This window comes from Lepidochelys kempii, chromosome 5 (genome assembly GCF_965140285.1).
Source record: "Lepidochelys kempii isolate rLepKem1 chromosome 5, rLepKem1.hap1, whole genome shotgun sequence".
In the NCBI taxonomy this organism is placed as follows: Eukaryota; Metazoa; Chordata; order Testudines; family Cheloniidae; genus Lepidochelys; species Lepidochelys kempii.
Window position 1 is genome coordinate 101,175,021 of NC_136384.1, and position 18,133 is coordinate 101,193,153.

General features: G+C 41.7%; 1 protein-coding gene across 1 annotated transcript in view; it reads left to right on the forward strand.

Annotated features, from left to right (window-relative positions):
• Positions 1-14,058: 14,058 nt before the first annotated feature.
• Positions 14,059-18,133, forward strand: part of DMRT1 (doublesex and mab-3 related transcription factor 1) — an 85,220-nt gene continuing 81,145 nt past the window's right edge. The window contains exon 1 of the mRNA XM_073346247.1: positions 14,059-14,382. Within this exon, the coding sequence (XP_073202348.1) occupies positions 14,059-14,382 (324 nt within the window). The remainder of the gene's footprint in view (positions 14,383-18,133) is intronic.

The following is an 18,133-nucleotide window of genomic DNA, read 5'->3' on the forward strand; positions in this document are numbered from 1 at the left end:
TGTGCATCTTTAGGCACCTAAATACCTTTTAAAATGTGGTCCTAAGTGCCCAAGGCTCCAATCCTACCACTGGGAGTTAGGAGCCCAAAAGCCTTTGAGGATCTGGGCCTTAAATCACCTTTGAAAGTGGAATGTAGTCTCCTAAATCTCTTGAAACCATTATCTGTAAGCAATTAGCAACCTAAATTCCATTGATTTTCTATGAGACCTAGGCTCCTATGCGCCTTACGAAAATAGGAATTAGACCCCCTCCCTCTAATTTTCCCATTAGGAAAAGTCAATGCTTTGATACGGCAAAGAATTTGGCCAACATGTAGTTTTTGTTCTTGTGAAGTCAATTCGGTCAAGAATGTGAGGTATTCGGAGTGTATGTGCCCAGCACTGGGAAAAGAGAATACATGAGAACGTCTCAGAGTACTTCATCAGGGGGCTGAGATTCCACTTAATCACTCCCCCCCTTTCCTGTGCTTCAGCCTATTCTTCCACAGAAGCACAAGGCAGAGCTCAGTCCTTCCAGGACAAAGATTTGACATTAGACACAGTTACATTTCTGACTGAGAGTGTGACACAATTTCTTTTGAAAGTAACATGTAATAAGTATGAACAACCTTCAACCGATGTTTGACTTAGTTGTGAATATTTTTCACTAACAACTAGTATGTGATAGCTCTTCTCTGGTGTTTCTCATCCAAATTGCCACGTTTGTTGCTATTACAAAATATTGAGGAAATATGTATCTTGTAACCACACATATATATTCACTTCCCTCCAGTGTCCTCATGGGGTGAGCCCTCTACCTTCTCTGGTTCCCCCTGAGTTGTGGAGTACACCGTCTGGATCCAAATGGAGGGGCACAGTCTTTAGATATAGACCATGCAGTGGTCATCTCTTATCACTGCATGATTCAGCTACTAAGTTCTCCTAGGCTGGCTCCAACTTCCCTTATTTATAGCCTCCTCCTCAGGGACCTCAACTGGCTCAGTCTTCAGTTCAGATGGTTACTTTTGGTATCTCCTCCCAGTTAGCTTGCCCACAAAGTTTCATATATAGCTTCAGAATGGCTACCGGGCATGTTTAGTGATGCCGTACCCAAATTTTTGGATATTTCTAGCTCCGCCAGCAGAGTCTGTACAGGCAAGACTGTACAGAGTCTTCAAAATAAAAACAAGAAACTATGTGTTCTCCCTGCTGTTTCTTCCCTTATTTACACCACTGAATGCTGTAGAGCATGCATGTGGGTGAGCTCTGCTCCTGCTCCCATCATTGGTTATTTTCCTTACATGCCTGAATTATTTTTTTAGTATGCCACCAAAACTGATGGTTTCTATTTAACAGCCAGCGAAGCTTCTACTGAGAAAATGTCTTCAAGGTCACCTAAAGAAGTCATCTTTGTTCCAAGTGCAACCGGCGCTAAGGCCTCAACAGCACCTGGGACACTAACTCCATCTTGTGGCCTGGGGTAAGTAACCAAGCCTCAATTTCTGCACTCACAAAACGTGGCTAGTTTTAGAGTAATGATACATCCTCGCGTGAAGTTGTTTTGCAGATCAATTACTGAATACGCTGAGATAGGGAGCTCTCAGAGGCAGGGACTGTTTTCTCATTACTGAATGTGTACAGTGCCCAGCACAGTGGAACTCTGAAACCCTACTGTGATACACATAACGATTATTTGTTCTTTGCCTATGAAAACACAATGTAATTGCAAAATAGTACCTGGTAACGTTCTCATGTTCTATGAGAGCTCAGTCCTAGCTGTGTTAAGGAACTTTGTATCACAAGCCCAGAGAGATTAATACACTTTTTCCAGATGTGGGTTTTGTATTTAATTTTCTTTGTGTGCTAACGTTTGGTTTAAAAAAATGAGAAAAGCAATGTTATTGAAGTGTATGAGAATAAATAGCTATTTTAAAATGGCTTAAAACATGTATTATTTACCCAGTGGACCGTAACAACTGCAGTCTGACGGGCTATCAGGTAAATATACATCCAGACAGTTTTTAAAATGTGTATCATTTACTTGATAGACCATAGCAAGTTCTACAGCATGGAGTTATGGTCTATTGTGTAAATAGGTATTTGGACAATTTAAAAAATGTATCCTATTTACCTCAATGCGCTTGGTGAAAATTCTTCTGAGAAGTCATTAACGTGCTTGCACAGAAGTTGCTTTTCAGCGTCTAATAGCTTGGTTGCATTCAATGACTTTACATATAAAAACAAGAGAAGACAAAATGATGTGTTAAAGCAGGATCCTTGCAAAGTTATTGCTTATTTAAAAGGTTGATTTCTGAGCCTGCATCTATGAATATTGGTTTTTAATGTACTAGGACATCAAACTCCTAGGTTTCATTATTTAGTCTTTATTTGGGCAATAGGACTATTTGCATGAGCTCTGCAATGTAACTAGGGGTTGCTGACTTGCACCCAAAATACTTTTTTGTCAATTGCAAGGGAAGGTTTCCAAGGGGTGATAGAAATAAAAACAGCTGTGTTTAGAAAAAGTCACACTCCCTCTAATCAAAATCAATAGTCTGCCAGTTAGGAGAATTTGTAACAAAGTATCATCTTCTTCAGCACCACCTAACCAATAGGAACATAGATGCTCATATGGTCTTTAATTTAGCCTATATGTGTATATTTTTAGGGAGTACTAACCTTTACATTGCCGGACTGCAATATTGTGCAAAACACACATCTAACAACAGAGGAAAACTGTTACTAGGGCTAAACAATTATCTCGATGTATTGAGTACTCTTACATAACACAACAATACCTTGATGTCCATATAAAACCTTATACACCAGCAGACTGACTAAAGACTTGAATAACAATAATATAGCCCTCATCAAAATGTTCTAAGTGGTCCAACTCTATCCAAAGTGGAGTCTGGCCTATCTCACCTACATAGATGATTTGAAAGAGGAAATAAATAGGGGAAAATGGGTGGGGGGCGGGGGGAGACGCACAGAACAGAATTAAAAAAATAAAATAAATAAAGCAGGGAAAAATTTTGCTCTTGGACCCAGGCTGTTCCAACTGACTTCAATGGAAAGTCAATCAGACTGACATCAACAGATGTGTGTGTGTTTGAAAGCAGAGTTCAGCCCTAAAGAATTATTTGTTATTTATTTACAGTTAAATGACAACAACAAAAACTTCTACAAAAAGCTGTGAGTGCTCAAACAATTAATTAGACGTCCAGTCCCAAATAATTGCTCAGCAGCAAAAAATAAGCATATCCAAATAAGGAATTAACTCTGCCAGCCAATAAATCAAAGCCGCAAAACCAGTCCCTTTAACACTTGGTACATGCCCTCAGTCTCCCCTCCCCCCACTACAAACCTCTGTGCAATAAATAAATGGCTTTCGCAGTGTGGCTGGAACACCATCAGTTTTTGCCTATTTCAGATGAAGAACTTTAAATAACTGGAACTTGAGCAACTTTAAAAATTGCAGATAATAAAGCAACTGCTTTATAATTTGAAATGATCTATTAATTCCTTTAAATACAAACTAATGCAGTGGCTTTGTTCACTGAAGTGGAAAGTCAGCTGTATCCAGTGAGAGATTAAAGATCATAAATAAAAGACATAGCAATTAATTGTGTGGCTTTAAAAGATCGGAGTTTACTTTGCCACAGTCTGGAAATCTATCAAATTTCGTTGTCTTGCATCGGTTGTCTTGTATCTCAATTGATGTTGGTATTCAAATCTGAAGGCACTGAATGCAATAGCACTGTTCTCTGATAAAAGAGCTCAAACATATAGATTGCTTATAGGATTCTATCATTCTGATAGAGTGAATTACAAATGTTAGAAATGTCAGTTTAATGAGTCATGCAAGCGACCTCAATGTTCTAAGTCACTGGTCCAATTAATTTTTTGAGTGTGCCTAAAATGAATGTGAAGGCTGCTCTGGTTTCCTCCTGCATGCTCATCTACCTTTATTTTATAAGTCAAGCCTAATAATGCTTTGAAATAGCTATCAAAGTAAATTATTAACAACAGCTAAAAATTCCAGAGAGCCTGATAGCTCATGCCCTTCCCCTGGTCTTTAAATCTGGAATGAAATGATTCAGGAACAAAGGAGAAAAACAAAAAACAGACTTTGGTTCTTCACAGGGATAAAAGTGTTGTTTTTCACCTCCCTCCCCCCCATCTGTTACTAGTTATAATAATAATCATCCCATCTGAGACTTTTAAAGCTCTTAACATCTGAAATGTTAACATCTCTTAACATCTGAAACAGGTATGAATGGTTCAATTTAATTTGCTTTGCCAAATTTGCAAATTGTTTACTTTTTGCATTTTACTCAGCACAGTTTGGTAGACTCACTTTTGTTTCCAATTTCATTTTTGTTTAAAGTTACAGCCCAATATTGTTGGGTAGGTTGATACCCTTGGAGGGGACTGTTTCCAGGTAGGCACTTTGGGATTTATTTTGAAAACATTTTTTAACATAATCCCTTAATTTCTGGGATTCTGTAACCCACATCTACCCACCCACCCAATACATGTCTACTCATACTGATATTTCTAGTGGTTTCTTTAACAAGCAACGCATCTGGAGCTACTGATGCCTCAGCTCCCTGTCTGAAGTGCTGGCAATGGCGCTGAAAGCAAATTCCATTTGTGTTTGAGCTGACACTTCCCGCTTCTATGTCCATTCAGGGATGCAGCATACTCCCCTTGCTGCTTCAGGCCTGAACTATGAGTTGGAACACAGTCCCACACGCTGACCTTTCCTCCACACTTTGGGACGATGTTCATGCCCAGGTGCAATGGAGGGAACAGCTCCTGTCCACTTGGGATTGAGGTTATGACTGGCTCTTTTATAGGGCACAAAAGAATGAGGCGAAGACTCCCAGCATAGGCCCCTCATCTGCTGGCCCCTGCTGTAAGGGGCAGTCACAACCTGGCCTATAATAAATAGATGGCCTCAGAAACACAAACATGATACTTATCCTTCTCCACTAATTGGGAAAAACTAGTTCTTGGGTGCACAAATAAATAATAAGTGGAAATTGATAAACTGTAAGAGAAGCACCACGCTTCAAAATAGTAAGAAGGGAGCTCTTTGGCATGCTGTAGGTTGGAGGGAAGGGCATGTTAGAAAGAATTACTGAGGCCAACTCTCTTGACTTTGGTGAGAACATAATGGGGTCATTGCACCTTAAATGTAATTGGCCTTGAGTTGTATTGTAGAGTCAAAAAATTTCACACAGAAACATTCCAAAACCTGTACAGAAGAGCTGGCAACTTTGGGTCACCCTCCAGAATGTTCACTGAATTCAGGACCAGTGACTTCTGCCAGCAGATGCAAAAAACCCCTTCTGGTTGGAACACAACTCTGTGGAGTTTTGTTTTGGCGTATATGCAATGTGATCCCATTGCCTAGACTTCACCTTCCTTATAAATTAAAGAAAGCTCAGATTAAGGCTCCAGAGACAAAAACAAATGAATAAAAAGGGGAGGGGAGCGATGCAGTACAAAAGATGAAGAAAACTGCAAAAAATATGCATGGCCTATTTATGCCACCTACTGGATTTTTACTGAAGTATATTTTCAGTGGGTTTGGGCGGTACAGTCAGACACTCTGATCTTGCAAGCACTTGCACGTGTGAGTAAAGTGACTCATGTGAGTAGGCCCATTGACTTTGATGAGATTACTCACATAAGTAAAGATACACATATGCTGAAGTGATCATAGAATTGGAGCCATATGTCTCTTTATTCTGCTAATTTGATGATCAGGCAGCAGCTAGGATACTTAGGGCTTATAGCAAGTTGCAGAGGTTGATGGCATGTTGAAGTGAGTCTGCCAAACTGACACATCATGATGTGCTCAGTGCTGTCAGCAGTAGCTAAAGATCCTAGTTGGGGAGGGTGCGGGGGAGTTGGAATTCCCAGCATAAGAAGGTACAATAACATCTCAGATAAGTCTGTCTCATAAACGTTTCCTGCTGTACATAGACTATAATGACAATTAAATGGGTGCTGTGGGGGTATTGCTGTCTGTATTGGAGTATGTCATCACTGTTTCAATTTGGGGCAGTGGAAGCAGTGCCATCTAGCAGGCACTCTTGGGGACGGTGGGCTTTGTACCAGCATTTAAGAGGATGTGGTGTAGCAGGCTCTGCCTTCTTTACCATCTTTTCCCACCCCCTGTGTAGAGGTTAGCATTGACAGCCGCCCAGACCAACATATTCCATGTGCTTCCTGAGCACAAGGACTCCCACTAGAGTCAATCCCCTGTGAGTGATGTTCCAGGTGGGGAGAGGGTCCTAGCATCATCTCCCTCCCCTAGACATCATACATGAACCTAACATGGTGGGGCCCTGTTTTACACTTTGTTCTGAAGGTGCTGGTGTTCATGGACATTCTGATCTCATCCATTGCAAGACCCAGTTGCTGTGAAAGCCCTGTCTTCTTTACCCATGAGTCTCGCCCCTCAGGTTGATAGTTCCATCCTCCCACTGCACCATAGCTGTTGCAGGAAGCTACAATCGTGCAGCGTGAGGTGGTCCCTCAGGCAGGAATCACTATGAAGACTGGGACCAACACCTGGGGTTTGCCCCTGTATTCAATGGGGAGCTGGTAAAGGGTCACCGCGAGTGCCTGTGTAGTAGCTAAGCATGTTGGATGCTATGTTCTCTGACCCAGGTGGAGGTAAGAACCAGTGAATCACATTCATACACGTACAAGATGTAGGCTGTTTTTTTTAACTGTGGCAAAGAAACAAGCAAGAGTCTTCATTTAATCATAGAATATCAGGGTTGCAAGAGACCTCAGGAGGTCATCTAGTCCAAACCCTTGCTCAAAGCAGGACCAATCCCCAGTTTTTGCCCCAGATCCCTAAATGCAGTGGTGAGCTGGAGCCGGTTTGCACCGGTTCATGCGAACCAGTTGTTAAATTTTGAAGCCGGTTTAAAACCAGTTGTTAAAGGGGTGGGCAAACTCCGGCCTGCGGGCCACATCCAGCCCGCAGGACCATCCTGTCTGGCCCGCCTGAGCTCTCAGCTGGGGAGGCTCCCCTGAGAATCCCTTTTAAATTTTTACTCACCCGGCGGCGCTCCGGCGGCACTTTGGCGGCGCGTCCTTCACTTGCTCCGGGTTTTCGGCGGTGCGTCCTTCACTCCCTCCGGACTTCGGCGGCACTTCGGCAGCATGTCCTTCAGTGCCGCTGAAGACCCGGTGCGACTCAAGGACCTGGTGCCGAAGTGCCGCCGAAGACCCAGAGCAAGTGAAGGAACCGGTTCTTCAGCTTTTGGCAGCTCATCACTGCCTAAATGGTCCCCTCAAGGATTGAACTCACAGCCCTGGGTTTAGCAGGCCAATGCTCAAATCACTGAGCTATCCCTCCCGCCTTAATAAGAAGTCCAAATATAAATCAAAACAAATTAGACATTTCAGAATAATACAGTCTTTGGAAAGAGACTGGTGCTGTAGAAAGTTGTCCGTTTTTCCACAGAACCACTACAAGAGCAATGGAACAAGAGCAATGGAACCTTCCTCCCCCTGCTCTCCCAACATGAAGGGCCATCTTCAGTGGGTGAGAGGATAAGTCTCAGTGCTCAGTTCAGGACTCAGTCCAGCAAGGGACTGAATGTACCTCACTCCACTGCTTTCTGTGGAGCTGATAGCCCCTCACTTCACAGGAGGGGCAAATCTCACAGAACAGGGTCCTTAATTCTTGGTCATCAAGACTAGTAATCAGTGCCAAACCTGGATGTTTTGACACGTGTCTGCTGGATCTAGACTGACACCCACCCATCAGTACAGTGGCTCCAATCAATACAACAAAAGCATTCAGCCATACTCAGTGGTCTGCCAACAGGCTCCATACTCAGTAAACAGTGTGAGGGATATTTTTATACAAGGTTAAATTTTATACTTTAAATCTCAAGCAAATGTTAAAGCTAAAGGACAATTACAGAGAAATTGTTGTTACGCAAGAGCAAAAATATCCTTTGCCTCCTTTATTTTTTGCTATTTCAGTGGAGCCATTAACATATTTCTGAAGAACTTATTTCACATAGGCCATCTAACAGCCATCAGACAGTAGCAATGTTTGGTCACTGCTATCATGGGCTGGATTCAAATAGGCCCACAGATGGGGGGAAACTTGCACCCATCAGCAAAGTCCTCTTCATCCCCAGATGAGCCAGTAATGCCCCCACCACTCTCTTAGTTACACAAACAACTTTTGGGCCTTCCAAGACACCATGAAACTCCTGGCAGCATCCCTACAGATCCCATTAGAAGAGGTTCAAGTGTGTCGCCAGTCTGTGGTGGACATTCAGAAAATCACCTATTCGCACAGTTTTTGCAAACCCCTGCCACTATCCAGCCCACCTGTAAGCAGGCAGATAAAAAAAGTACCATATTCCAGCCAAAGGAATAGAGCATTTCTTTTCCCACCCTACTCCCAATTCCCTAGTGGTGGACGTGGCTAATGAAAGAAATCGACAAACCTGCTCCCAACCTTCTCCTTACGATAGAGTTCAAATGTTTAGACCTCTTGGGTAGAAAGAGCTATTCCTCGGTGGCTCTCCAATTTCAGGTGACCAAACTACCAAGCTCTATTGGCAAAATATGCCTTTAACCCGTATTCCAAGTTCACACATTGTATTGAACATCTTCCATCGGACCAGAGAGAACAATTTCAGGCCTTCATCTTGGAGGGTCAATTGATAGTTAAAACCTCCCTTTAAGCTGCTCTAGATGCTGCACTTGTGGCTTCCAGGTCCATAGCCATGGCTGTGGTTACATGGAGAGCATCTTGACTCCAGTCTTCTGGTCTCCCGACAGAGAAGCAGAACTCAATTGAAGACCTGCCTTTGGAAGGGCCTAAGCTCTTCAGTACTGACACATACTCCTCCCTCCATACCCAGAAGGACTCAAGGACAACCTTACGGTCTCTGGGAATTTACATCCTTGCAACAAAAAGAGCCTCAGAAAACAGGACCTATCCATGCCAAACTTTTCCCAGATCTTCAAACTTTCCGAGGAGGAGATCTAGACTTCAGAAAACAGGACCACACCCCCAATAACATCATCTACACCTCCCTCTAAGAAACAGTTTTGACATCTCAGTCGAGGACTGTAAGCAACCTACTTTCTTGGATCCTCTGCTACACGATTCCATCCGTCCCTGTATGGAGACTGACTATTCCACTTCCTCCCTGCCTGGGAACAGGTTACCTCAGACAAATGGATCTTGGAGGTGATCAAAGGAGGCAAGAGCTGGTAGGCTTCTATCCCTAGTTCCCAAGCGGGAGAAGATGGAGACTGATTCTCGACCTCAGAAACCTGAACACCTATATCCTTTCCCAGCACTTCAGGATGGTGATGCTAATCACTATAAACCCATCCTTAGATCTCGTTCATCACCCTTAAGCTCCAAAACGCCTACTTTCATGTAGCTATCCCCCCATCCCACAAATGTTTCCTATGTTTCATAGTAGGCTCAGAACCATGCCAGTATCAAGTCCTTCCCTTCGGACTTTCCACAGTCCTGGGGGTATTTACAAAACTTATTTCAACAGTGGCGGCCCATTTATGTCAATGGAGTGTAGCAGTATTCCCATGGCTTTTTAAAATCTTTTCTCCTTTATTTTTTCTCCCCTTCTCTTTTCTTTGTACCTCCTCTCTATTCCCACCTGTTTTCTGGCTGCTACGCTTTTTCATGTGCGTCTTGGATCTGACCCAACTCCCCCTTTCCGAGAGTCAGAGGGAGTTTTCCATTGTCTTCAATGAGAATTGTATCAAGCCCCTAGAGATCAACAATTGCCAGTCTCAAAAGCATATAGAACGTCAGAGACTGGAACCTGTTTGTTTCACTTTGCTGCTTCACTTGTACATGGACTAAAACATCAGAGGACTGATCCAATGCTCCTTGGAATCTTTTCATTGACTTCAATGAGTGTTGGATCAGACTTCAAAATAGGAAGCAGCGAGCAGCTCACTCCATATTAACCTTCTTCAAACACTGACTAAAATGAACATCATCCATTTAACAGACACATTTAGTTCTGTCCCAAACAAACGTTTGTTTTCCTCTGTACTATTACTGTAAGTGTATTGACATCAAAAATGTTGAACCATTAAAGTGAGGTTAGAAAAAATTTTCATTCACATCAAATATATAATTCTTGTATCAAGACAACCTATGTTTCCTCTGCTTTTCTTTGTTGGGCACCTGATTTGGGGGTTATTGTCACATATTTGGGACTCGGGAGCTATCACTTAGTAACAGTGATTTCAAATGTGAAATTCCTAGTTGGAGGGAAAGCCACACAAGTATCTTGAAGCTGCATCCTGAGGTAAATAATTTGTTGCAATGTACTTAGCAAATAATAATGCAATATTGCCCCCTGGATGTATATGGCACTCTATTCACATAGGGCCATGTCACGGTTCCTTCCCCACTCTGAACTCTAGGGTACAGATGTGGGGACCTGCATAAAAACCTCCTAAGCTTATTTTTACCAGCTTAGGTTAAAACTTCCCCAAGGTACAAACTATTTTCCTTTTTCCCTTGGACTTTATTGCTGCCACCACCAAGCGTCTAACAGATATATACCTGGAAAAGAGCCCGCTTGGAAACGTCTTTCCCCCCAAAATCCTCCCCAAACCCTACACCCCCTTTCCTGGGGAAGGCTTGATAAAAATCCTCACCAATTTACATAGATGAACACAGACCCAAACCCTTGAATCTTAAGAACAATGAAAAAAACAATCAGGTTCTTAAAAGAAGAATTTTAATAGAAGAAAAAGTAAAAGAATCACCTCTGTAAAATCAGGATGGTAAATACCTTACAGGGTACTCAGATTCAAAACATAGAGAATCCCTCTAGGCAAAACCTTAAGTTACAAAAAGACACAAAAACAGGAATATACATTCCATTCAGCACAGCTTACTTTCTCAGCCATTTAAACAAACAGAATCTAACGCATATCTAACTAGATTACTTACAAAGGTCTAAGACTCCATTCCTGTTCTGTCCCCGGCAAATGTATCCCACAGACAGACAGAGAGAGAGGTTTTTTTTTCTCCCTCCCTCTAGCTTTTGAAAGTATCCTGTCTCCTCATTGGTCATTTTGGTCAGGTGCCAGTGAGGTTATCCTAGCTTCTTAACCCTTTACAGGTGAAAGGGTTTTTCCTCTAGCCAGGGGGGATTTTAAAGGTGTTTACCCTTCCCTTTATATTTATGACAGGCCAGATTCAGAGGTGAGTTTAAGGGTATGTCTATACTACAATGTAAGCCCAGCATTCAAATTCAGGAGCAAGACTAATCCCCCTAATCCCCTCTTGGTTCAATGGCTCTCAGCACCCCCATTATACAAATTGCTCCAGAACCCCTGGTCCCAGGACCCCACAGGGGTGGAGGGTCCGAAACTGAGTCAAACCAGGACCCAGGGTTCAAGTCCTATTGCTTTGCAGTGTAGACGCAGCCCCACTGGACTTGTGCTCTGGGAGTCTTCCCAAACTATTCCACCTGGTTAAAGCAGTGTTTTCCCCAGGAATTGAAATTAGAGAAGGTGTTCGAATTTACAGGGGAATGAGAGCTGAGGGGTGAGACTGTGAGGGTGAAGGTGGGCTGTTTGGCACCATATTAAAAACCGAAAAATACATAATTGTTTTAGATTTCTAATGAAAAATTAAAATATATTTAATTAAAATTGACTTTTGAAAAAGTAATTAGAATATATTATTAAAAATGTTTAGTACAGAAACTCCCCAAGATAACGATATCTCGAGATAGTGACAATACGAGATAATGACATTGGCAAATACTGCTTTTTAAAAATCCTTGGCCTACTAGGAAACCTATATTTAAATAAGGTTTCACAGTAGCAGCCGTGTTAGTCTGTATTTGCAAAAAGAAAAGGAGTACTTGTGGCACCTTAGAGACTAAAAAATTTATTTGAGCATAAGCTTTCGTGAGCTACAGCTCACTTCATCGGATGCATCCACAAGTACTCACTTTCTTTTTATATTTATATAAGTTTCCCAGTTGCAAATCCAACATTCTGGATCCAAACATCCAAACATCCAAAGTCACTGAAACATACTAATTTAGTTGTCCCAAGAATGAGAAATTATATTAATTCCTCTTATATATGCATGAACTTTCATGAAATTTCAATTAAAAAAGAGGAGTTAAGCGTACTGTCTTTGTCTGGTTGCTGTCAGTAAGTTTTGTACATTTTTGTTGGCAAAGCGCTAACTTTCAGCCCCAAATTTTATAACACCAAAACATCATAAAACAGCAATAAACATCATTTGAATTTATGATGATTTACTGCTGTTTATACATCATAATTTGAAATTATTAGGTTGGTCAACATCATCAAAATGAATACGCTGACACTGTCATAACAAACACAGCTGTATGAGGAAGCTAGTCTTTGTTCATACTTTTCAAACTTATTATGCTTTTTCAGGCACAAGTATTTTATCATATATATGCTTTTAAAGTGTGTATTAATGGTTCAATTTCAATTCAAATTTCCAACCAACAACTAAATGGACTTTTTTTTTTCTAACTAGAAATTTTTGTAAACAACTAGATCTAGGTGGAAAATGACTAAATTGGCCACACTGCAATGAAACTAATTGACCACTAGGAGGGAATGGGTGAGTTAGGGAGGATGTAGGGAAATCCATAAGGGGAAATCGAGGCAGGGAGTGCCTGGAGCACCCAGCGTGGCCAATAGGGGGTGCTACAGGGCAGCCATGCCCTATGACATGCACGCTACCATTGCGCAAGAGATTCTATATGGTACCACTTTATAAATAATCTCTGAATTTAAGCCATGTCCTGACTCCAAGGACCTTACTTTAATTTGGAAGGCTTGAATGCAGAAAGATAAGAAGGAGCTGTGTTACAAGTGGATAGAATTCCAGTCAACCAGTGATGAAAGACTGACTGAAAGAAATATGCTTTAAGGGGAGACTTCAAGGAAGAGATGGAGGGTGCTTACAGCACAGGAGAAGCAAGGCTGTATTTTATGCCCCAGATCCACAAAGATATGTAGGCTTCTAATTTACATTTAAAATCAGTGCACTTCTTTGGTAAGAATCACATCTGTCCCAGAGGATGGGATTCTTACAAGTGGAGTCTTAGTATAGGAATTATTTTTGTCCCAGACCACTCTATGCAGTTGATTCTTATAAATGGAGTGCACTGTACCTTTGGATCGGGGTCTGCATATTTTATTTATTTATTTTTCAGTGTGAATCGTGGACATACCTCTTAACTTATCAAATCGCCAGTGAGGTGGATCCTTAGCAGGGAGATGCACTTGTTTAGGATGCGTTTTAGGATGAGTGCGTCAGGCAGCTGGTGTATGTGTAAAATCTTGTCAAATGAGCAGGTTCCAGCTGGAGTCCCTGAGACATAATAAACATGGCACCCCAATGGTATTTTTATTGTGGGGCTCTTAAAAAGAGCTGAAATGCAGTTTAAAATGCAACTCTCTCTCCATCCCCAAGGGACCTGCTACCCGAGATTTGTAAATCAACTTCTCTTGGATTTTTGTGTAATATCTTATTTAGATTGTCTCACTTCTTCCCAGCCCTGGAGCCAAGGCGGCATGGACCTGGTCTGCTCAGCGCCCTGGGCCCTGCAGCAGCAGCTGGCCGGGCGGGAAGAAGGGGGAGGAGCTGGCAGGGAGAGGCCGGGGTTTGCTTCGCTTTCTCTCTCCTCCCGGGGAACGTTCCAAAAAGTATCCAGCGTTCTGAAAAAAGTAGCGAATGTTCCAAACCTGCAGCAGCCCGCCCGCCAAAACTCAGCCAACACAGGGGGCAGGAGCTGGTGTGGCCAGTGTTACTCCCGCTGCTGCTGCGGCAACCGCAGCTTCCAACTGGGCAAAAGGTGGGGGCAGCTGTCTTGTTTGGGCCGCATCGCAGCGACTCCTTCTGATGCAGCAGGAATTGGCTAATACGTGTTAGCCGAACCTCTCTTCTCCCAGCCACACCCCAGCCCCTGAAACATTAACTCCTTCCCCCGTCCCTAACTGTGCGGGCGAGCCAACCGGTCCGGGACGATGCCCAATGACTCATTCAACAAGCCCTCGGCTTCTTCGGACCATCATGCCCAGGGGGGTAAGATGAGCAGCTTCGGGAAAGCCGCCGTTCTGATGGCTGCTACTACTCCTGCCGGAGGTGGAGGGGGTGCCGGGGTCTTGGCTCAAGCCGCCGCCACCGCCGCCTCGGGAAAGAAGTCTCCCCGTCTCCCCAAGTGTGCCCGGTGCAGGAACCACGGCTACTCCTCGCCACTGAAAGGGCACAAGAGGTTCTGCATGTGGAGGGACTGTCAGTGTAAAAAATGCAGCCTGATCGCAGAGCGACAGCGGGTGATGGCAGCCCAGGTGAGCTGGGGATAAAGGAGGACCAGGCCTCCTCGATTGAATCAAAAAAGGGGCCAAGGGTGGTGGAATGTGTCTTTCCTAGCACCTGTCTGAAACGCAGATACTTGACAGGCACACGAAGCTCCCTGCAGTGCAGAGAGAGGGGTTTAAAAGCTCTTATTTCAGGTTGTCACTCACGTGCACAATAACAGTTGCCCCACGGATGCAGGTTCTGCTCGACAGCAGTCACTAGAAAAGCTCTCGCAAGAATATACACCCTGCTCCCCAAAGCCTCTTTCCCCTCAAATCTCCTCCAGTGTCTCCATGTTTCCCTCTAGACCCACTAGGCTGATGCTTTGCGGATGGCACATCTCTTATTACTCCAGACTGTCCGTTAAAACAGAGACTTGCGGAATTCAATCCACCCTGCACCTCCTCCCCGCCTTTGATTATTTGCCATTATATGGTTTCCATTTGCCATAACTACTAAAATACATTCTTGTTTACAAATAAATTTCATAAAACCTTTAAAACCTACCTAGAGGCCTGCTAAGCCTTTTATTCATCTAAATTATCGGCAACGTGTCATTCCCTTCAGATGTTTTGGATAGTGTCCATAAAAGCGTATGTGCGATCTGTCCTCGTGTGTGTTTCACCGGTTTCGGTATTTATAAACTGCTCAGAGTATGTTTTGAAAATGAACTTCCAAAGACATTAAATAAGTGCCCACATATATTTGCTTAAGTCTACCTTTGTAGTTTGACCGAGAATTGCTAAGTTTGTAAATGGAGTTGAATAGTTGCATTTCACAGATGTGAAGATAATGATACATACCCGGTTTTCTAGATGAATGGAAATGAATTCAATTATGTTTTACAAAACTAGAGTTTAACGCATGCTTGTTTTTCCCTTTTGTAATCAACAACCTAAACTTGTAACCTAAATCTACAACAGAAAAAGGAAAAATCTTCTGAAGAGCATGCGGATCTGTTTGAGTTAAAACACCCCAATGAAGTCACGCTGGAGCCATGAAACATTTGTGTTTTAGAATTGGCAAAGAAACTGAAACAGAAACATTTAAAAAGCAGATTCTTGTCACACACTGTTTTTTTCCTGTTAACAAATGACCACATATTTCCTCAACAGTTTGATATGTATATTTAATTTACCTTATGTAAGCAAATAGTTACTTGTTTTCAAACTGTAAAATATTGATCTAAGTGGATGGAAGCATCTGAACTCGTTAAAGGGACCTAAAAGGACCATATATTTTACTTGCTCCTGATACAGACACAGATTCAAGATTTGGGAGTTTAACCTGTGTTGATTGCAGAAGCTGGTCCAATATGGTATTTTTATGAAATCTAACTGGGTTTTTTACATATACTATCATACATATTTTGTTTAATCCTCTAACCGATGTAATGAATCAAAGAGTAACACATGATTCTCTTAATAGGAAAACACTTACCTCAAGAAAAAAAAATTCTTTAAATTTTGGAATTACAGTATGCAAAAGGAAAGAACAAAATGGTTGGATTTTTTTTAATCTGAATAAAAATGCTTTACTTTGCTGCTATCTCCAGATAATGTGGTCTTGAAGAGCATCCTGTATTGAGTAAATGAATGTGAATGCTTTTCTTTATAAATTGGTATGACATTTTGACGCTTTACTTACAGCAATATTCAGAAGTGGTTTTAGTAAGTAGCAGATAACTCATATAGCAGATTTTGAATAATTTGTGAATGTATTTCCATTGCAAAAATGAGTAAAAATAAAATATGTTTATAAACTTTAAATTCTATTAAGACATTCAAGATGCAAGATTTCCAATGAAAATTTTTGGTGATGCATTTTCTATTGTCAAATACAACTTCACTTACCCTACATGGATATTTTTTGGAAAAATCTTCTTCATGTAAGATCAGCTAATTTTCATATTTTTGTAGGTAACTATTTAAGTTAATTATCTTAAAAATAATTGGGGATCTGATCAACTCAATGAATGGTGGGAGCAGAATTGAGTTGTAGTTTTCCAGTTTGACATGCTTATTTTTTCTGATGTTTTCTGTGTTTTTAGGTGTACTGTGGTTCATTTCTAAGAGTAAAAAAATATTTTTAGTAGTGTTTTAAAAACATGTTTCCCTTGAATTATCTGTTTAAAAAATATTGGCCATTCAATGTCTTATGCTCTTGAGTTGCGCTAGTTTTAAACTTAAAACTGGAAACTAATAATTGGTGCTGGTACTCTGCCCCCCCTGGCTTGAAGGGGTTTCGATTATATACAGGATTTACAGTTTGGTTCAATAGCTCTCAGCACCCCAACTATAAAAATTGTTCCAGCACCACTGAAACTAATAGTAGCTAATAGTTCAAGCTTGGTCCAGTCCTGCATGGGAGTAACTTTACCCACGTAAGTAGTCCCATTGAAATCTGAGTTATACATGTAAATGTTTGCAGGATTGAATCCATATGAATCCAATTCTGCAAACCCATGCTTATGTGAGTAACTCTGTGTGTTTAAGGGCTTCTTGGATGAGAAAGATTGTGTGGCTTTGAGATGCAACATCCTGTTTTGCATTCCGTACTTGTGCAATTTTACTAGAATAAATTATTTGCAGTCGTTAGGCTTACTTATGTGAGTAAATGTTGCAGGACTGAAATCTATGCATCCGATGAAGTGAGCTGTAGCTCACGAAAGCTCATGCTCAAATAAATTGGTTAGTCTCTAAGGTGCCACAAGTACTCCTTTTCTTTTTGCGAATACAGACTAACACGGCTGTTACTCTGAATTCTGCAAGTGGTTGTCTCTCAGAACTTCCAGAATCCAAATTAACTATAATTCCCTTGCTCTGTGACTGAAGTGTGTGGCTGGTTGACATATTTTTTAAAACCTTGCAGTGTTGGGGTCAAGTCCCATCCCAGTCCCTGTTCTTGGACCAGGTCATGTACTCCCATTTCCCCCAAATATTGTTGGCTTTAGAAGGTCTTTCTTAGAATACTACAGTGATTATTTTGGAAAAATTATAGGTGCTTTTTTACCTCACTGGACATAATACACAGAGATCCTGTTGTGACACCCTGTGAAAAAGAACCATTTGAAACTGTAAAAGTATCAGTAAAAGTATCAGATTCTGTACAGATTGTTCTCATGCTGCTAGGTAGCTTCTATAATATGATTAACTCCTCTCTGCACATAGGCCTAGATCCCCAAAGGTATTTAAGCTCCTGAGTTTCTTCCTACCACCTGTGTTGATCTCGACCCTAGACCTCATTGTGCCTTATTTGGGACTGCTGTCCTTACCTAACCCAGAGCTTCCTGGAAGTGCTGAATGTTCCCAAACATCATTTCAGTTGAATTTTTTTATGTATAGGAGTTAAGATCCTTAAAATCTTCACTTACCACTCCCAATATATTTTGGAATGACCCATTTCCAGCAGGTGGAATCTTCTAGCACCATTCAGCTGATAGGTTGCTGCTAGATTTTGCAAATGAAATTCCAAGAGTTTGTGTTGGAAGATGTTTTTGTTACAAGAACAATTATTAAAAATGCTGCTTTTTTGGGGTACAGCATCATTACAAAAGTAAAGAAAAATAACACTGTTCAATATACGTAGTATTGAGGGAAAGGGAGGGTCTAGGTAAATTATACTGTGACATCTCAAAAACTGTGCCCCAAAAAATACATGGTCACCTCTTGTAAGTTGGAGGCTGATTTCCACAATTCAAATGCAAACATGGACCAAACTGCCACCTGTATGGGAAATCAC